Consider the following 22,699-nt stretch of genomic DNA (forward strand, 5'->3'; position numbering starts at 1 on the left):
TTAAATCTGTAGCGAAGATAGAACAGACACTCTCCTCCTTGGTCACCGTTTCTGTGATTCACCCAGATGACTTATGTTTGAAATAGCCATGCTCCACAGATCTGTTCTGGCTTATTTGGCTCCACTGAAGCATGTTTTTTGTCATATTGTAGATAATGGAAAATTCACAGATGAGAAATACAGTTGAATACAACATCAGCATGAGACTCTCAATTACTTAGTGAAGAAAATAAAACTATAAAGAATGGCCAGGTAATTGCAGAGCATGGAAATAAAGGGAATCAGAATGACATGGTGGGCACAGAGGAAAATAATGTCTTCCTAGGACCAGAAGCAGTAACTGAGGTCCAGCACAATATAAAGTCCTGTACTTAAAGTGGCCCCTACTAAATGTTCTGACCAGGACAGTAAAAGGAAAAAGAACTTACATTATAATAAAAAAAAGTTAAAAAAAAAAAAAAAAATCTACAACAACCATGTGAAATACAACTTCTAAGAGAAGATATTTATCTTAGCCTGTTTTGAGCCTAACAAATCCATGGCTCTTCTAGAAAGTAGAGAGAATAGGATCAGCCAGAGCATGGCTGGTATGAAATTGAAATCACAGAACTTCAGAAAGAGGAATTATTTTCTAAATGCATACAGCAAATAGCAAAAAGGGGCAAAAACAATCCATTTCAAGCTTCCCGAAAAGGCTTTGGCAAAAGACTGCAGTAATTTGTGACACAGGCCAAAAACTAACAAATATAGCTGCCCAGAGGAAAAAAACACTGGCAACAAAAGACAGATGCTGACAAAGCTGGACTTGAAGAATTTGTATTTTATGTGGACCTGGTTTAAAACCAAACTGTGACTCTCAACTTACTCAAAAACAGTTTCAACTTGGCTAATACTCCACCCATAACAGACTACTGTGCAAATTTATTTTACTGAAACATGAATCATTACAGCCCATACAAGTGTTTCTTTCCAAAAGCTTTGCTCAGAAATATTTATGGACTTAAAGGAAAATGTACTATGGCAATTGAAGTGTTTGCCAATTACAAACCAGTTCATCAGCATATTCACACACATATACAAGATTCCTTTATCACAGGCTGAGACTTGATTCATCATTGATAGTACAGTAGCACTGTATCAGCACAGTGGTGTACAAGCTACACCTCAGTGTGAATAAGAATTTTGCACATCCCAAGGCAGCAGAAGAGCAGAACGCCTCTTATTGTCGCTGGCCTTTGAGACTCTATCAGAGAAAGCACCTTCGGACTGTCCTCTGGAATCCAAAGCAATCCATATCTGTACAGCTATCAAGCTGTTTCTTCTTCTCCCCTTTTGGACAGATGGCCACCGATTGCTGACTTGAACAATACATTTACCTCCAAAGATACCAACTTCTCTACGTTTAAGCTGCTGGTATCAAGATAACACCCATGAATCTTAAACACAGACTGGTAACCAGCTCCTACATGGGGGTACATACTCAGCTGCATACCTGGAGTTATTCTAATGAAGCCTTTTCCACTCCAGACTGGTTACTAGCAAGGTACCTGCATTAATACAAACTCTCTATTCAATAAAAGACCTTCACTAAAGCTTATACTGGTGCAAGTATCCCTAAAGAATCAAATACATTGTTTCTTTTCTATGCTAGTTAATCAATTAATGATGAAATCAATTAATCATCATCCTTTAAACTGGGAGTACCACAACTGGACAAAGCATTCCAGGGCTTACACCCTCCTCTACACGATGCAGCCACTGCTCCTTATGCATCCAAGGATATTGCCACTTCCCGCCACCAGCCATTCCTGATACACTGGTTTTCCACTGTGAACTGTACTCCTTTTTTCAGATAGCATTTTTTCCAGGATGCAGTCTTCCATTCTGTGGGTAGGCCCTGCATTCTTTGTTCCTAGATGTACGACTTTCTACTGGTAAAGCATATTTTATTGGAATAAGCCAGTACCTCAGATCACTCAGTGTAACTGAGAATAGAGTTTGGAGCCATCGTGTTTAAATGAAAGTAACATGGATGGCTTCCAAATCCTAGGAAGGTTTGTTCCCCAGATTAATTCTGAGAAAGATTTGATATAAAAATGTAAATGAGAGCCAGGATTATTTATACTGAAAGATAAACAAAAGGATTACATTTCTAGCTATTAGGAACCAATGGAAACGTGTCTCTAAAATGACCTTACCTTTCATCTTGACCGAATAAAAGGCAACAGCCTCGCCATTTCTCCAGAATATCTTGGCACACTCGGTGGCAGAGTGAGGTAGAAAGAATGCATCATTAGCTGACCTCCCTTCCAGCATTCCAAAAATAATGTAGTTCAGAACAAAGAGGACAATCCTTTCTCCAAATGTCTGGACCTTAGAGAACAAACAAAAACAGGCCAAAGAAAAATGAAGCAGAGAATAATATTTTACGTTTCATAAAAGGCTTCAAAATTAAAACAGGTTGGGAAGGAGGAGGTCAGGAAACACGTACACTTAATTTGGGGAAAATACCTCATGAATTGGTTCAGACAGAATAACAAAAACAGTTTTTCCTAGTGTTCCACCCTCTATCCAGAGGGCATAGAATAATTTAGTAACAATTTATAAAGCTTGACATATCTCCTGTTGTCACAGAGAGGAATTCTAAAGCAGCAGGAAAAGAATTATCTTGATTGTAGTCACAGTGAACTAGTCACAGATTTGGCAACAGGATCAAGGCATTCTAATCCTACCCAAAAGTGAAATAAAGACAGGATTCACTGTGTTATCCTGGTCAGCTCTCCCCTATTACCTGTCTTGCCACAGCATCAAAGAACTTTAGTGGGCCAGGACCTTACTGAGGGAGACACTATACAAAACAGAGAATAAATACAGTATGTCCCAAACATCTTATAATCTAGGTGTAACATGAACAACTAGTTTTTATGCCATGCTTCTTACTAGACAACCAACTGGGCAGGGAGATGGAGGAATATAAAGGAACAAGATCATATCGGTCATCAAGGTAAAAAGTGGTGCCAACAAGCTTTATACGACTGCTGAAAAAGAAAATGAGAGTTACCACAAATAACGAAAACTTACCTCTTAGCAATGAGCTAGAAGGGGCAAGTTTTCTATTTTCAGATATTTTTTCATTCTCTGTTGATACAGCAGATGCTTGAAAGCCTGAAAGCCTGTGTTTCTGCTCCAAGTTCTATCTTGCAAGGATTTGTATTTCGAAATCCCTCCAGTTCAGTTACCCACAAAAAGCCTACTTAATTCAGTGAATAATTAAACTCTATGTATGGCAGATATTAGGGAAAGATGATAAAGGAACAGAATCATTAAGGACCAAAGCGGGACAGAGAGGGCTGGGTAAGAAACAGAACTGACTTAATAGCCTCATGGCGACACAAAGCTCACATGCAGTAGGCATCTGAATTCTTAGTTGAAAATAGACTACAGGCTACCCAAATCTCTCAAATTATGAAAAACTAGTTGTATCCTACTAAGATAATTTATTTGGAAAAAGAATTACAGATACAGAAACTATTCAATAAACAACCATTTCATAAAATGGACACAATATAAACATTATTCAAGGCAAAACAAAAATCATAGCTAGCTAGATAAGACATTGTTCCAAAGGTTAGTTAACACCTCCCATCACACAGTCAGTCAAGCAACACTGTAATGTGAAGAGTTATTGCTAATGTAGTAATTCGGTTTTATCTGATTATTTCTTTAGTAGGCAGTGAGGGTAAACTAAAACCAAAAACTAATAAATCCCACAGGTGAAACATAAACTGCACGCACAAAATTGTTTGGGGAGGGTTAATGTGCATGTCACTGTGCAATGGGAGACGTGAAGTACTTGGTAAGCCACATAGCCCAGATCACACAGGTGATAAAGCATGAGCTATAGGAGACCAGAGACAATTACACATGATTGTTCTAGCTGGAAAGTTCCAGGGTAAAGGCAACCGTTTAAAACAGCATCCTTACCGAAATTAGCCCATCTCTAGAAGGATCAGCCGTCTTCACTACATCTTCAACAGGCCACCAACAGTTGTTCAAATAAACTGCCAAAACTACAAAAAGAAAAAGACAGGAGAACACATCACCTGCAAATAAATACAAAGTCAGTTCTGAACCTTTCCACAAGCAGCCTCAGATCTACTTCTCCCTCCAATTGACCCCAGTTTGATCTGCTGTGAGACAGCAGAACAACAACTGAAATAAATTTCACCTCCGTGTCCCCTGATATCCAATTTTCAGTACCACATGAGCCATCGAGTGAAGGTAATTTTTCTCAGGAATTGATGTGACTTTGGTGTGACAACCTGTGTGCCACATGAATAAAGTGCTTCCTGCATAATAGTTCAGTAGCACAGTAAGCTTGAGTGGCATTTGGGACAGAGAGTGCTACCTAGCTAAAGGTTACATTTTTGAAGTTTCTTTCAGACTTTCCCCTGCCCACATGCATACATGCCTGCATTTGCACCCATGGAAGTCAAACACAAAAGTTTTCATGTCCGCTTTATCAAATAGCTTTTCAGCTGCCTATGTGACTGAATTTCTATATATCTGTACCTTTAGAGTACAGACTCCTAACTCTCTGCACAGACAGATATTCATGGAAGTTCAAATGCATACAGAGAGGTTTCTATCAACAAAGGACAGACATATGCACACATAAATATGATACACTTTGCCCTGAAGCAAAAATGTATGACCAACCTACACATAAGTCAGGTCCTTGTGTAGATGCTATGCAAAACTTGCACCCTACTTCTTCCCATCCTTGCTGAATTTTTCACGTATACAGAAACAAGTATTTAAACCCTACTCCTACATGTTCATCTACAGAATTCATTGCCTGCCATTAGATTTACAAGAGAAAGGCTGAAGCAGCAACAGTGACACTGAAATTGCTCCCAAGCCCTGTTCAGAAAGAGAAGTTTTGACACAGGGTCATTTCAAAGGATATAGAATAAATTTTAAGGGTTTAGATTAGGTTTCAGAATAAACACAGAAATTTGATCATTTATGACCACCAACACATCAAGCTGCAAACATTTCAGCAAAAAGAACTTTTATTATCCATACAGCGGTGACATCCACCTAAAGAAAGTACATGGTCACAATTTCAGGAGTGCTCAAGAACACCAATACCTTTACTATCTTCAAATAGGGCAGCTAGCATCTTCATTTTTAGACAAAAAGATAAAATGTAACATAGGAAGTACCTTGCAAAGAACAGCATGGAGTTCACACCTCAAGTCCTAAGAGAGTGCACTGTCTACTGATTTTCTACGCTACCCAACTAGGGACAAACATAGGAAAGTTTAAATCCATCTACAAGTTAGAGACAAATTGACACACAAGGAAGAGAAACGGCTTTGACAGGATTCATCATTTACCTGTTTTACCCTCAGGTTATACAAAAGTCGCTGATGCGCACAGGTTAGTTTCCCTTTTTGCTTCAGCCTCTACCAGCTCCCGCTGGCTTTAAGGCTGGAGATTCCACTTAGCTAACTTATATTTCAAATAAATTATTAAAGCATGTGCCAAAAAGCGTTAGACTTTGTGTGCCGGGTTAACAATGAAGAAAGTATTGCACGCAAGGGCAGATGCCTGTTTACTGCACCAGATTCAGTTCATTAAATATTATGCACTTACTTGCTTGGGAGTTTCATACTCTTTCTGTGATGGATTCAATCTGTTCCCTCAATCCCTTCACTCTGCTTTCAAATGCAAGCAGCCACTGCTCCATTACACATCCATGAAACATGCAGCTACAAAGGCAGCTGAGTCAGACAAAGGGGACATAATGGGCCAAATGCTGACTTTAATAGGAGCTGCGCAGAGGTTTGGCACATAGTTCAGACACAGACACCACACATAGTAAAGGTCAGAAAAGTTTTAAAAATCTTTGAGGAAAATAGGAAGATGCATGACCATGTTCTAAGGAACTACTTTTATAGAACATTTACTGTGCTATTCAATAATTTAAATGTGTGGAAGGGAACACTAGTTGACATAGCAACTGTCACATCACATTGCTTAAGCAACCTTATCTATATGGATGCCTTCCTTGAAGGAAAAACATTTCTCCAGATTTCACACAAACATATGTACTTCGCTTTTTCTTATAATTTTTCAAGTCAACATCTGGTATGCAGTTAAATCCATCCATGCTTCCCCATATTCTCATTTTCATTTTATAATCAACTTTGAGGAACACTATTTCAAATGCGAACATGTTTTGTGAGACCACATGTTCCTTCAGTCTCCTTTCCCAGCCTTGTTGTTCTTTCCAAGACGTTCAGTTACGTTCACCTGCTCATCAGAGATCAAGTTATTGTCGACAGTAAGTTACACACGTCACCTGAACCCTGTGAATCGTGATGTACGTGATTACAATGATCTTGCAATTGCAAGACTTGATGTGCTTGATCTTGCAATCGCAAGACCAGGTGAAATGGATTAAGTCCAATAGATTTCAGTTCACAATTAATGGAGTATATACATGCTCAGTTGGGTGGCTTGCCCTGTAAGCACTAGCTTGCTAAACCTCAGTGCTTTCATCACTTGCAGTCAGACAAACATATTCAGGGTGTTGCAAGAAGCTGAGAGCCTGTGAAGCACACGATTCCATACCACTATGGGTATTTGGAATACAGTACTGAAAAACACTGAGTTGAATTAGGCACTAAGCATAATGCAATTGTGATTATGAAATATCTCCTTTTGCTAGGCAAACATGGATCCCTTCCCAACCCAGGTCTGGATTATATTTTTACTTTCTAGGCTGTGCTGGCCAAATGTTCCCACACTGGTGTGCAACTATTTGAATGAAATGTGCACATCAGGACTCTACACACAGAGTAAAGCAGAAAAATTAAAGCAACATCCAGCTGGGTACTTCTTTTTCCCCAGCCCTCATCTGAATTGCTGAAACGCGTCCCTCAGTCACAAACTAAATGAAAGGCAATGCTATATGTGAGACATGTAATTTGAGTTTGTTTAATAAATATAGAATGTACCACTTCTTTACCTTAGATAAAGTCATCTTTACCTTAATTTTGGCAGTATTTCAGATTGATTGCACAGTTAGAGAGGCTGCTTTTGCCAGATTTCCACCTTGGAAGGAGAATGGTAAATTACCCCAACAAGTAGTTCCATGCAACCGAGCCTAGGTCAGCTCCGATAATGGAGCAAGCTCAGAGATCCTACGTTAAACTGCATTCTGCCACGCTGACATACCCTGAATAGCTGTGTCCCCCAGTTCCCTAGCTTTAAAATGGAATAAGAGTGTTTCTTTCTCTCTCCCCTAAGAGTCTTATCGAAATAAATGCACAAAAACTTGGGCTGCATGCAGATGCTACAGTAATGGCAGCCATTCAAGTATCTAAGATAGATATCTTTCCTGCAACCAATTACATTTTCTTCTACAATTCGAGCTTTACTCAGTGATTTGTTGCAAATGTCTTGTGATAAATGTTCCATGGCATCTAACAGTTATTGTAAATTATTATATACAGCATACAGAAAATGCCACAATATGGTATGTTTATTTAGTGTTATAAAGACGTTAATCACCCATGCTATGCTCTGTAAGCCCTTACAACACAATTTACATTCTCATAAAAATATCTGTACAGATATACTAACAGAACAGAACACTCAGCCCATCAAAAATAAATTAAAAATGCTCCCAACCAAGACCAAGTCCTGTGGAAAAGCTACTATATCCATTTTCTCTTTGAAATATGCAGGTCATTTCAGACCACAAGCTACGCATCACTTCTGGGCAACCCACCTGATCAAGATGCTCAGATATAAATCTCAGTGTTGGAATCAATCCCCCTTTAACCTAGGTTCAAGAATTAAATGCCACCAAACTTTAAAGCTCTTCACAGGCAAACCTGTAGCTAGACTGCTAAATTCAGTATTTCTCTGAGTCTTAACTGTTAGAATTTCAGACATAAATTATTAGATTGACAATATTTTCTTTGGGAACTGTGGGAAAATAAGTATATTACAGTGGATATTATTTCATAAGTATTACATACACCATTTTATCTATGCAATACTTAACCATTATAGAAGTAAACAGAAATGAAGCTGAAAGAAGAAATCCCATCACATATGAACATAAGACACACAAGGTATACAGCTTTCTCATTGAGATTAAGGTACTGCCCAGGAGCGTGGATAACCCCAGCAATTGTCAAGGCTTTGTACAGAGTTCGTTTTAGGGGGTGAGGGATGTTGAGGAGCCACCAGGAGCAAAGGTGGAGAAGTTGGAGCAAAGCTGAAGGAACTGATGGTGTCAGGGACAGAGCTGGAGAAGAGAACTAAATTGAAGGCTCTAGCCAGGGTTTTGGCAGTCACCAGTCAGTAGAACCACCGGAGCAGAGGAAGGTTGTGGCTCTCAGGAGCAATGATATGGTCTCAGAGCATCATGTGCGCTGCGGCAGAACCAAGCAATGAGGATTCTAATGCTTCTTGCTGATTCACTATCCACACCAGGACCTGAGAAGTACACAACTAAACATGTCCTACACACTTACTAGCTGCATCTTCTACTCTGTTTCCAGTTGCTTCTCAGAAAAGCACCTCTACCCCAGCGTATCCTGGGACACCCTTGGCTGCCTTCCCCCACTGGACTTCAGAAATGTCCAAATGAAGTGGGAGAGGAAATATCAGTGGGCCGTGTTTGCATTAGCAAGACTAACACTAACAAAACTGAATTCACAGAGCAAAACATTTGGTGCGGAGAACCTGATGTTCACAAATTCTAGCCTGGTGCTGAAAACTAAAAGCCCATTAGAGGTTGGGGCACATCAGTGTGCTTCTGGAGTGCATCCTCTAATTTCATTTCAGCCAAAAGTAATCCAGTTCACGCACTCCGAGACTGCTCCTTGATACGAACTGAAGCACAGTACATGGGGACAATCAGGAAATTTGCTTCTAAAAGCACTCCTGGTGTGAAGTAAAACAAAAATACAGATGGATCGGACAGCACATGAGAAAGAGAAGAGATCAGCTACATACAGCAAGATTGTTTGCCTCTCCCATCTGCATGAAACTCGAGTTCACAAGACAAGTGTAAAGCTCAAGGGAGGAAAAAAATCATGCAACCTGTTTAGTGTTTTAACTTACTGCCCATGTCCTTAAGTAACAATGAGTTAATAAACATTGCTTTTCTCTGAAGGAATTGGTTTTGAAACAATTTGATCTGTTCACTGGTCAGAGCAAAAGGTCATACAGGTAAGCAAATCCAGATGGACTTGCCGCATTAACACAGTCTGCTGCCTTAAGAGTCAATTCCAAATCTGTTGAACTGTGGGAAAAATATTTGGACAAAATACTTCAAGTGTATATACCCATATGTACAGGTATGCACACACATATACACACATCCCAGCAGACTTTAGAGAACTAATGAAAATTTATTAAAACTCATCTAAAGAAAAAAAATCACGTCAGTCAAATTTGATGTGTGTACGAAGGTTGGCCACATGTTTATAGCATATAAAACCCAGAAACAAAGAACTTCCAGTAAAATCCTTTAAATCATACTTTTAAAAGGAAATATTAAAAGCCAGATGATGTAGGCCTTACTTAAATAACTAGACTTACTGATCTCTGTGAGACTGTTTCTGTGACTATGGGCTGGTGACTCAAGCTAAAGTTTTGCAAGGGGGTTACAGTAGTCAGTCGGTCTGTTCTCTATAATATAATAAGGTGTTTGTTCTGCTAGGTTTAAGCTTTTAATGTAGATAGCTATCATACAATTTAGGCTCCAATGTGGACTTGTTTGACTTGTTCCTGTGGGAAATTATTTTTTCCTTGTGTACATGTATCTCATTAATACTTGCTGTTCCTAATACTATTAAATCATTTAACTGAAGATTTGTGCTAAATGCATTTATTTAATAATTCTTTATTTTTGCATTGTAGTTGTTACAGATCCCCACTCCTCTTGTGCAACCTAAACTAACTGAATGCTGTTTCAACTACATTCCTTTGAACATGAGTCAGTAGGTATGCACAACTGCACTCATAGAGCGAGTTTGGCCTGCAGCGTAGAGACTTCTCTCCTTTATCACACCAGTGCCTATCTCTCTTCAGAAAAATGTTAATGTAATATATAAATTACTGTCAGGAAAGTAACTCTCCATCAATAGTTTTAGAGGGACCAGAAAGTCTTTTGACTACACTTGTAACTTCGAAAGCTCTCCTACCTTCAACTATGTGAATCACAACCCATTAGCAAACGTCCAGTTGAAATCGTATGTAAAAGAAGCTGGAAAACTTTACAGAGTTCACCTCTAACCACAGATGATTTTAATCTGGTTTTTGTTCTTATGAAGAAATTTCCTGGTTACAGAGTTTGGACTGAACAATGAACACTTAGTTACACTAACAGCACCTGTCCTAGGAGTGTAGGATCATTACCTGACACACCTGAGAACTGGACATAGAGTGCTAAACTTCTTTGCCTTACCTTTGTTGTATTATTAAGAATACTGGCTATTAAAGTCTTTCAGGCTTAATTTATAGCTTATCCTTACCAAAAAAAAAAAAAAAAAAAAAAAAAAGAGTATGTTCTTAATGACAGATGTCATTAGTTTGCTGCCACATTTGGAAGCTGAAAGTTTAAGAGGTTTCATGTGTTCTGCATTCCCTAAGTGACACAATGGGTCAATGCACGGGTTCATGCCTTTGTTGTCGATGTTCCAAAAATTCTATAGCTCATTGCTTCACAACAACTCCAACAATTCTCATTTAATCTAGGTGGGTTGCAACCTGGGCTTTTGGTACTATGCAACTTGGAGTCAAGTTTCCCATTAGTGACAGTGGTATCAAGAGTTGTTACTTATTTTACATTTGCATTTTTTCACATTTCATAGTCAAAGACACTTGTCTAAGAGATTAAGTAGGAAGAAATCAGGCTGTGTCTGAAGATACTGCGATCCTGACAGCAGGAAGATAAAACTTAGATACAATTATTGATCAAATCTTAATAACCTGTAAGTACTCTAAGCAGTGACTCATGAAACAGAAATACCAGTAAGCACATGCTGACTTCTACTGCCTGTAACACAACTGTAGTGTATCCCTGTCAGGCTGACACATGGCTGTAATAGGAAAACACTGGCATTTCTAGCAGTAAGCAAGGCAAAGCTGGTAGAGTTTAAAGAATACCTTTATTTAAAGAATAAAATGGATTTAACTTAATTCCTGAGCATGGTCTCACTGCAAATTTACCCCTCACACACCAGTGCTGGAAATAGAAGGCAATTAAACCTAGGACTGAAGACGATATCATAAAGTAAAAATAATATGAGTAAGAATTAGTAAGACCTAATACAATTTCACATATATATTTCCTCTTAAGGATTTCAGAATTCTATCCAAACGATAATGCATTAAATTTCACATCATCCTCAATTAGAAAAATATTACCCCACTGAACAAACTCAGACAGAATAACAGATTTACCCAAGGTAATTTTTCAGCTACCAGCAGAGCTCTGCATAGAATTTAAAAGCCCTGACTGTCAATCCTCCCTTCTAATCAGTAGCCCACCGACACAAATCCCTGACAGGTAAACTGAATCCTCTTCATATTCAAAACAAAACCCAAAATATTTAAATATATAAACAAGCAGACCATCTTAAAAAGAAAAGAAAGTACAACTACTCAAATTTCAAAATATTTTGACCAATTCTAACCTGTCTCTTTATCCTTTGGATCAGTTAACAGCAACATTTTGCAAGTAGGATTATTTCGGTAGAGAGGGACAAAACACACGCAGGAATCTTCAAGTTTAACCTAAAAAACAAACAAGCCCTGTAGCTGTTTGTACTGCAAAGCTCACAAGAAGTATTTCATGTATTAGATGCACTTATGATATGTTTTACTAACATGCATGGTATAAGCTTAGCACAACACGTTCTCAATCCTGAACTTCAAGGCACTGAAACATACATAATATTCTAATATTATCCATAAGTAATATTAATTTAAAAGAAATCAAGCTACCGAAGTTAGTGAAGACCTTAATGCCAACTTACTATTAGTACATAATCTGGCTTTGAACACTGTTACATGCAGACAAATGGTGTTATGAAAGATCAGACACAGCAAATAAAAACAAATACAACTTGCACTTCTTACAGCACTGTCCAGCTGAGTACTTGTGGTGTTTTGCAAACAATGAATTAAGCCTCAGGGTACAGGGAGTATCAAAGCATTAGGGCAGTGACTGGGCAGTTTATCTGTGAGACACAGGGAGGGTAGATAATTGGCACAAGGTAGTTATGTTGAAGGCAAAGCTAAAATCAAAATGCAGCTCTCAAGCTCTCAGTCTTAGACCAAACTTCTAAATGATGTGACACATAAACACAAAATTACTGTGCTCAAACAGCTCTATATGCATAGAGATGACGATTTCCATATGAATATTGCAAATGCTCTCATGTAAGTTTAGGTACAGGCAAAGAGCGTGCATAATTTAGCACAGTATGTACTGTACTTTCAAAAATCTGGTCCATTGTGTATGTGTGGGTGTGCCTCTCTCTCTAATTGCACCCATTTGTCAGTTTGCTATGAAACTCAAATCAGTCATGTGATACATTTAATATTTCTTGGTGCATGGAAGGAGTAGTATGAATATGGATTATTCAAGATAACAACTTTAAGTTGAAACCAGTGTTCACTAGCTTATGAGTGCCAGAATCCTGGGATCATCTATGCAAACACTGGACGCCAGGCAAAAAAATGAAAACTGCCTGAAATCTGTATTCATGAGCTTCCCAAAATCTCAGCATGTTCCGGAGATTCAGTCGTTCTTTGCATGCTTCAAATATAACAGCATCGGTGTCATTATGGCACCTGGGAGCGTTAGTATAGAGAAAAGGCCAGTACTATTCCCAATACTGCTATGATTGTTATTTTGTTGTATAAGGTAATGTGCCTTTCACAGGTGCTAACAATATCAGCATAAGCCAAGCATAGCTTTCTGTATATGAACGCTGCCAACGTGCTTCCATCCTGACTTGCAATAATCCTTGCTATTTGTGTACTGAATACTTGACCAAAGACCATATCATACCAAAAAGAAGCCCTGTGACCCGAGCAAGTGGGCTGACAGCCACTTAACACTTGCTAAATAATTATTCATGGTTGCCGGTCCTGCCACTTGAAACCTGCTTTAATTCCGATGCACAGAGAAAAAAAAAAAAAAAAGCCTGGTAACTGCAGCCATTATTCAAACACCAAAATCCTCATCCTTCAAGTTGTAGGTATATAACAGAGATTGTTAGCTGAGATGTTCACTGGGGATGGGAGCTTTATCTTATTACATTTAATTTATTTTTAATTACAAAATATCAACATTCTTTGAGCTATTTGTTATAGAGTATAAGGAAAAAACCAATACAGCGAGAACGTTACCATTACTTATGCCCTTGACTAGCTGTCTGACTGCAGATTAGATTAGACCTGAATTAAATGAATGCAAAGAGAAATGTGTTGCTATGAGACTCAAATCAGTCATGTGACATATTTAAGGTCTGATGACAAGCCATAAAATCAAGACAGTTCTGAATCAAAAGCCAGAAGTCCACCTTTAACTCATCTCACTGTGTCTAGCTATCGCAGGAATACACACACAGCACTGCTTGGGGTTTTAACTTACCCTCCCTTCTAATGGAACAGCAAATGAGCCTCTAAAAGTACAACCAGGCATGAAAGGCTGAGGTAACAGAAGCCCTAAACTGGGGGAGCCTTGCATTTTCGGGTTTGTTCGTATTTAACCTTGCATGGTCCACTAGAGGGCATTCAAAGAGTATTGAAAGCTAGTTACATTCACGGCTCAGAGATGAAGCTACCCACCTGAAACAGCGTTTTTCTGGAAACTACTGCATATTATTTTCCTAAATTATAGAAAAGCCACCGTATTCCAAACATTTATTTCAACTAATCCACTTCCCGGTTTGATAGTACAATAACAGTTAGCCCAGCACAGCTTTTATGATCCAGAAAATGCCCAGAATGAAAGGTTTCATAGGTTGACTGAAGTCGGAATTTTTAATAGGCCTGCTCAGTCATCTCCAATGCATTCCCCCCAGGTGGCTCAGGAATGGACCCTAAAGCATTGGCACCTACTGTATTTATACCATCTATCAATCACATCTGATCAGAATTCCTCTGGGAGAATCCATATCCAAAATTATCAATATAAGTATTGGAAAGAATGGAAACAAAAGACAGACTATATCTCAATACCGTGTAAACTGCACAGTAGAGGCAGAACACAGAGCTGTGCCATGGTATAAACATCTATCAAATTCACTTTTGATTCAGGCCTATAAGGAGGCAGGTCAAGATGCAAAGTTCAGCTAAGTACTCCAAACCCTCATCCACACTCAGAGGGTTTTAGACTTGTGGTTTAAGCTTATCTCTCAGTTGCAGCATGCAAACTATTTGAAATAATGCAGGGTTTGCTGATTTTAAGAGATTTGTATTCTGGCCACACCAGTTTACCCCTATTCACAGACAGACCATGAGCACAACCAACAAACTAGTTTGCAAGTATCTAACTTGCAGTACGAAAAACATCAGCCTACTACCTCTTCTCCACCAGGGATCGAAAAAACATCAGGAGCAGACGATGATTTCTTCAAGAGTTTTTCATAGTATGTTTCAGCATCTGCTTGCAGAACCTCTGGATCTCCTGCTAACGTATCTACCAAGTAAAGGCAACCTGTAGTTAAAATAAAACACAAGATATTTTTACTTTTCAAATGAACTAAGAAACACGAGTTTTAAAACCTCAGCTTCCCCAGCAGCTGCTTGGTGTAGCTGGGCCCTTATTGTTCCCGTTAGAGCCTGTTGTATAATCCTAGTCTAAAATAGTAAGGCTGGTAAAAACCTATCTATATGTTATTTACCTCTTGACATGCAATTTTACAAAGTAGAACCATGACAGCATCAAATCACATTTGTCTCCTTTGAATTCAACAAGCACAGTCTCAGGTGTAAGCAAACTGCTTTAAAGCTGGAAGAGCAAAAAAACTGCTTCAAAACACAGCCTGAGTTTTAGTACTGCCCAAAAATATAACAGGAAAAGAATTCCAAAGCTTCCACTCTTTCCTGGAAGACTGCCCCTTTATGGGTCAGTCCATGATCTGTTGTGTATCATTAGTTTTCTCTTTCTTTTTTTCTGAGTAACTTCAGTTGGGCACTTTCACAACAATGAAACAATGTCAAAAAAATATTAAAATATTTACCTGCATAAGAGCTCCCAAAATAGCAACCATCATCTTTTATGCAGTGTAACTTTTAATCCATGTGACTCAATGCTGAAGGGTATTCATGCAAAGTATTTGTTAAGGTCATGCAAAGAAAAATTACATACATCTGATGCCTGTTACCTAGATGCAAAGTCCAACTCTGTGCTCATGAGGAACCAAGCAACCTCTTTCTGATACAACAAACCAGACTGACTGGTGGCTCACCACCAGCTCAAGATAAAGAACATCAGAAGAAATGGGTTAGCAATCCAGACAGCATTCTGCCAGTCTTCTATCACAGGAAGGAAATAGTTTCAATTTAAGGGGCTTTCAATCAACAAGCTACACCTGCAACTCTTGTAAGCCCAAACTGAAGACAAAATCTTCTACCAAACTGCTATAGTTGGAATCTTATTTCTGAATCCTCTGTTTTTAATCATGGTTTCCTCTCCTGTGGCAGCTCCTATGACCCAAGTTTAACGTGAAATAACTGCACTGATAGTAAGGGCAAAGTAAACGGCTGAGACAATGAACAGTCTTAGGAGGGCCATTGCAAGAACTGTCTATATTAAGATTCAGAAAAGATGAATCATAAAAGTACTATATTGAAAATTATACCGTTCCATGTAAAAGTAGGAGCATGGGATTTGCAGTACCAGGTCAGACTATTCACCCACAGTCCTACCACCCTCCCTCTGGCAGCGATCAGTATCTGATTCCTCAGCAAAAGGGTAAGAGACTACAACTGATAATTCACCACCACCCAGCACTGCTTAAAATGCTTTAAACACTGTTTTCCTGCCCTTTGCAGGCAATCAGCTTACATCCTGAGGCTTGACAGCAAAGCTATGTATTCAGAATGCTGAACAGAAGCTACTCTGTAAATGGTTTTCATAGTAGGTTTGTATGTGACAAAATGGGAGAGAAAACAGCATTGCAACACTGGCAAGTTGAGTCACATAATAAAATCCCAGCCAGTACTTAGTGGTTACAGTTTTCTTTTGCAGCGGCCTTCCCCGGTGTGCTGTGTAACACCATTGAGCACAGAAGCCATATAAGGGAAAAAAATTAAAGATTATTATTAAAAACTGAAGTAAATTTACCAGTAAATTAATTCTTTGCAAAAGAGCAGCATGTAAGACTTAAGTTTAGCACAAAGAAAAATATTGGCCATGCTAATAAATACTATTCATGAGATGCTGCTTAGAAGGCTACCTCCTGCCATTGTTAAGCCAAAGCAACTTAACAAGCACAATCATGCTTTCTGCTCACTGAACAAAACAACTAGTACCTTCAAAGTTACACTAACTTTCTGGTACATAATATGCTTGTATTCTAAGGTAACAGTGACCATTTGAAGGATGAAATAATGTCACAGATTAAATAATGAGGCATTACAGAAAACTTCTGATCAACTTTCCGTTAATACAGGTTTCCATGGAAGTAATTTTCGTCTCTAAAAAACACTTTTAGACTTCCAGTTAACTTGTCTTTCCTGTGTAATACTCTGAAAACGCCCAAGTGAGTTAGGAGCACATATTCCAATAAAGGGGAAAATCTAAAAATTTTTCATGAAGAAAACAAATCTGTCCCGGCTTCTGTATATAAGGGAGGCAGGGGAGAGAGAGCGAGCGAGAGCGAGGTTCCTTTAGGGACAACAGGGAGCAGAAGCCTAACTTTAGGTACCCCAGAGTGTCCTCAAGAAGTCAGTTGTGCTAAGGCTTGCTTTTGTGAACATCCCCCCAAAACTTGCACACACATGCACATGCCACTAATACTGTTCAGCTGCCATAGGCAGGAGAAAAATCACTGGTTTGAAATTTTTTTTACGTTAACTAACGTGTTTCCCAGTTTTCCCCAGTACAAAGTGAAGAAATTATATTTGCCCTCCTGTATGTGTCCCTTTTATGCTTTTTTTATATACAGAAACCAAAAAAAAAAACCTCAACAAAGTCTAACCATAACTATTGCTATGGTTTGACTACAACAACAATTATTGCTGTCTAACAGGATGTTATAAACGTTCCAAAATCCAATGCAAAATAATTTGTTAACTTCACTTTAAAAGAAAAGCAGTGCTACTCTCCTGTGAGTGCTTCAGTCTGAGGCCCCTATCAGCATCTTGGGATACCAAAATTGCAAAGTTCCGAGGACAGCCTTTTAACCTAATTTGAATTACAGGATTTCATTCGAGTTTGATCTTACCTAGCGGCAACAAAAGAGCACATTGTGGCAGCCAATCTGCTAGACACCCAGCGAGCACTCCTTTCAAACAGGCGACGTGCACAAAGGGTTACCATCTGCGGGAGGGAGGGAGCGAGGATGGGGGGGGGGGGGGGAGCGAAGGGGGGCAGGAGGGGTGAGTCATAAAAAGGGGGCCTCTTGCTGCAGCCACAGAGGAGGGACCATAAACCATAAGGAGAGTAAATTTAGAACGGGAGGCCTACTGCATTAGAGGGATTCCTGACATTCGCGCTGAAGTGGCTGCCATCTTAAATAGCCAAAGCTGGTAAACAAGGTCAAGACATCATCTAGGCGGATTCTACAGCAGCAGTGACCATGAAGGGTTTACAGACAGGTACCAGAGGTTGTCTTTTACAGGGCACCGGCATTCAGGGCAAAGGAGGAGGAAGTGTATGCAATTCCACTGAAAAAAACTTAGCTAGAGATAAATAAATGAGAAATCTCAATGGGCATATTTCCCTTTCAAGCATACAGAATAGATTTTAAAGCAAAAACTAAAACTGCTTCTGCTTCTCCTCTCTTTTGTTTCCATGGAGCAGTCTGGGCCACATTCTCCAGCGAGGATGTGTAAGTGCATCTCCTCTCACTCTAGTGATCTGTCATCAATTTGCACTAAGAATCTGATTTTTAAAGTGAAAAGCCACAGCTAAAACCAGCTATACTAACAAGCAGGCACTGCCCATACAACCCAGTCATCTTTATGAGATACTACCCTCCAGCACCTATAGGTACCTCCGCCTAAAACATCATGCAACTCTGCCAATAAGGCATAAACCAAGGCCCCTGTTTCAGTCCTGATCCCTAAACTCAGCTTTTTCTAAACCCACTGCTATTCCACCTCTGATTTTCTGAATTTTATGGTGGTTTCATGAAGTGGACAAATATCCTTCTTGAGAGGTGAAAGTCAGACAGAGTTCACTTGACTTATGATCCAAAAAGATCATATGTGGGAATCCAGATTTCTCTGATTAACATGCTTATGTTCTGCATCAGGTAGATAAATAACAAATGCAATCACAAAATAGAAGACGATATTCTACCTTAAACTAGAAATTAATTTTTGTAGATTAGAGACAGACCCCCATCATTACAGATTCAGCAAGAATTTCATTCTATCAGTTAAGTAAGCAGAAAATATTTTTCCATGGGCAAAAGAATTTATTCTCAATACAACAGAAAACACATGCTGCACACACTCGTACATGAAATTCCACAAGCGAAACTACAGACTGCTGTAATGCCCGAAGGTAAATGACATGCTTCAATCTAATCAGCTATTCTGAAGATGCTTTTTGATGATCCTTCTATATCCTCTGCAGCTAAGCCCTGTGTCATAATAGAAATAATTTAACTAGAATATACATAACCACAGACTTACCTCATTAATGTAATGCTACAGCAATTCATATCACTATTATATTCCTCAAGCTCTCTTTCACTAGACTAGCCATTTTAGTACCTATGGTTTAGTTTTACTATTTTGCCATTATCTAACAGATCAGTTACAACTCTGGACAATCAGCTCTGCCTCTTTGTAATGTGTTCTGCTCATTTAAGTTTCAAATTAGTATGTATTGCCAATATCCTTAAGTCGTTTTTAACCATGAACCCAATACACAATTTATTAAACAAGAGATAGTTGCTTTCATTGTTAAGAATTTTCTATTCCTGCGTTCATATGTAGCTTATTAATACTGTTTCCTTAAGCCAACAAGTTGGTGATGCAGTTATTTCAGACTAGACACACCATTGGGTTGATTAAGACGCATTAAGGTCTTGCTGGTACTCCCAGGAAAGACTTACTTGTTGAAAAGCCCATTTCAGAAATTTGTAAGAGCATTTAGGATGCAGCCAGATTGTAAAGCAAAATACATCAACCTCACTGTAGATGAAGCATGAAAAGTGTTATGTCTGAAGTGAATTAATCATTTATCCTACAACTACTTTTTCATGTTCTACAAACACAGAGAATGATACTGCATGCATCCGTTCAGAAGCGTATGTTTACAGAAGAGCCGTCAGTCACCACAGGATTTGTACCTGGACTCTGCATCTTTGTACCTTTATGCAAATTTGTGCATGCTTTTACATGTACAAGTATGAAAAATACTTAAGTGTGATCTCTAGTGGTGCAGAAACAAGATAGATTAAAACAACCTAACATTTCTAACTTTCAAGTGTCATTTTTTTATTCAGTTTTGCCATTTCTAATGCTTGCAATAGCAGTAGTGGTTTTATTTATTGGTTTTACTATTGGCTTTATTTTCATGCCAATATATTTCACAATAAAAAAAAAAAAAACCTTCGGCAGATTCTAAGTGTTTCTGACAGTACTGTGAGGTTTTTTGTCCAAGAAGTATTTTCCCTTGTTTTTTTTTTAAATCAGAAAACACGTTGCAATATGAGACAAACATATGTGCAGCAACACAAAAAGACTGTGTATCATGTCAATATTTAGGAGGGAATGTTCTTGTAATTAAACGAGGCAACTGAGACCAGAACTCCTAAGATTTATTCTTAACACAGGTGTGTTTTTGTGGCCCCCAACAAATCACTTCATTTTCTCTCTGGTTTCTTATCAGCTAAGTGTATGTCTTATCTACCACTTCAAAAGGGTGTGACGTTTTCCTTATCAGTGCCTCTGAAGTCACAACATAAAAAGATAAACAAGTCATATAACATAAATTGTTCTCTATTCTCCTGTGGACTGTCACTGCCACGCTATGGTAGCACAACCACGACAGTGTCTAGGATCTAAAGGTAAATTCTTTTACCCTTCTGAATTGTGCACATATAACAAAAGCGCTATCTATTACCCTCTTGCAGGAGTGGGAGCTCTGTGTTAAACAGCAGTGCTTTAGCATCAACTCTTCTCTGTTCCTTCCAATGAGCCTGAACAGCTCAATGCATGTGGTTATCATTAGACAACCATATTTGTTTAACCTTTCAAAGGAAGGAAGAGGTCTTTGACACATTCCCGGGAGTACATGCAGAACCTGACTCTCATATCCTGAATTTAATCGAGCAAGTACACGTCAAAAACCCAAGTTCTAATGTAAGTGAAACTTCAGGATCATAACAACATGTGGTGATCACGGAGCTAGTGGGCAAACGCCGTGGTGTGTCATCTGTCCAACATGGCAAGGCAGCTCTTAACCACATGCTGTACATCATTAATGAAAACAATGTTCTTCCCTACTGCATTGCTTTTCACCATTACTAATAGAGCAATCACTCTTGGAACATAAAGGATGAAAAAAATGCATTGGTGTTAACAGGTTTCTATGTTTCAATCCAAAAATGCCATCTATATATTACTTACTATTCTATCACAATTCAAATGGCAAGAGGGGCTTCAGAAGAAAAACTAAAGACAAGTTTCTGTCTGTAAATAATTTTCTGCTGTGGAATCAATAAAGGAAGGCAGAAGGGAAATAAATAATCCTAATCCCATTGCCAATTAAGAAACCAAACAGATTAAATAGATGAGTTCAGCTGTAGCTATACATGTCATTACTGCTAATTCTGTCACTCAAATGGAGGGCAGACCAAATGTTAGGCATCCCGAATGCAGGATGCTCTCGTATTATCCATCCCATTCCTGCTAAGACATTTTTACTACCGATTTCAGAAAAGGAAGAAAAAAGCTCTAAGTATACACATCTATTTAGGAGAACATAGATGAGCAAACGCAGAGACAAGCCTAATTCTGAAAAATGTCAAACACCTTCAAGTATTCACTTCAGTGAGCTCCGAAGGCCCTCAGAACCTTGTATGACCAGGGTTTATAAGTCACATGTGTTATTTATTTTCCAAAACTTAGAGTAATCTGCAAGTTATGAAATGGAAAAAAAAAAAATAGACAAGGGAATTAAATAATTGATTTAAGTATTTAGCTCTTTTTGGAAAAATATCTAGATGAAACCACATTATTTAAAATGTTTTCAAATCTAGAAAAGCAACTGCATATTGAAAGGATCATATAACAAACAGCACTGATCAACTCTAACCTGCAGTACTCCCGCACTGAAAGTCCCAGCAAACAGGTTCCAACTGTATCTGTTTTCCCTCAGATGGATCTTTACCAGTGTTACACTTACAAAAATAAAGCCACACCCAACTCACAGTACAGATAAATTAAAATACATCTGTGTAAACAGGCTATCCCCTGTCCTATTATACACAGAATGCACATCTGGACTGGCATGTTTTGCACAAAGCTCTAACCTAACGTAATTGAAAAAAGCTGAGGTATTATGGCCCAGAAACAGACTTTATAAATAAAAACTGTAGCATACTGTTAAACCATGGAAGTGCTACCAGCTGTAACTATGACATATCAGGAATTCATACTTCTGCACATTTAACTCTCCTTTTCACAGAGCTCAGATGTAAAAAAGAAGGAGGGAGCTTACAGAATAACTCAGAGAAGATGTAGTCCTGAAGAAAAGCGACATTCAGGATTGTAATTAATTAAGGCTTTAAGGTTCATGTTCATATCAGGTTTTCCTCAAGGAAATTCCATTGATTCAGCGGGATTGCTGCTAATACCTCTGAACCTGTGAACATCACAATTGAGTTCTTAATATGTACTGGTTTTCATACAGCCAAGAAATGGGCAGAAATGTTCCTCGAAAAGTCTAACTTCAACTGCTGAAGGCAGTGGTATGGATTTTCTTGCATATCTAAGAAAAAAAAAAAAAACAACAACTAAATTTGTCAACTTAATTATTTGTCTACCCCCTAAACAAAATAAAATATACAAGAAAAATACACAAGTTTTCCAGAACGACTGTGTCTCTACCAGGGGCTTTTTCCAGCACAGCTATGTCAGTGCTACATCTCACTTCACCATAACCATAGCCAAAATAGCTATGCCAGCAGAAGTTCATAGTCCAGGCCTGACCTCAAATTACAGTCTGACTCTTAAAATCTAAGCAAAGAAGAAATGGGAGGCCCTGCACGTCACTGAAATATGTCACTGAAGTATTTTCATTATTCAAAGAGTCTGATTTGAAAGGAAAATGACAGAAAAGATTCCATGAACAGCAGCAGAGCTCTTACGAATCACAAGTTCAAATGTAGATAGTGGTAACTCAATCCTTTGCAAAGATGGAAGACAGAAAAGAGGATATATTGGTCAAAAGGCATCCTATAACTTA

The 22,699-nt window shown here is 38.6% G+C and overlaps 1 protein-coding gene across 1 annotated transcript in view; it reads right to left on the minus strand.

Annotated features, from left to right (window-relative positions):
- Window positions 1-22,699, minus strand: part of LOC309594750 (protein FAM169B-like) — a gene marked incomplete at its 5' end in the record, with an annotated part of 41,207 nt that overhangs the window by 13,549 nt on the left and 4,959 nt on the right. Inside the window, 4 exon segments of the mRNA XM_082321048.1 lie at window positions 2,199-2,373; window positions 3,985-4,070; window positions 11,730-11,829; window positions 14,631-14,764. Coding sequence (XP_082177174.1) covers window positions 2,199-2,373; window positions 3,985-4,070; window positions 11,730-11,829; window positions 14,631-14,764 — 495 coding nt within the window.

The sequence above is a fragment of the Platalea leucorodia genome (genome assembly GCF_965183815.1).
Source record: "Platalea leucorodia genome assembly, chromosome: 9".
NCBI lineage: Eukaryota > Metazoa > Chordata > Aves > Pelecaniformes > Threskiornithidae > Platalea > Platalea leucorodia.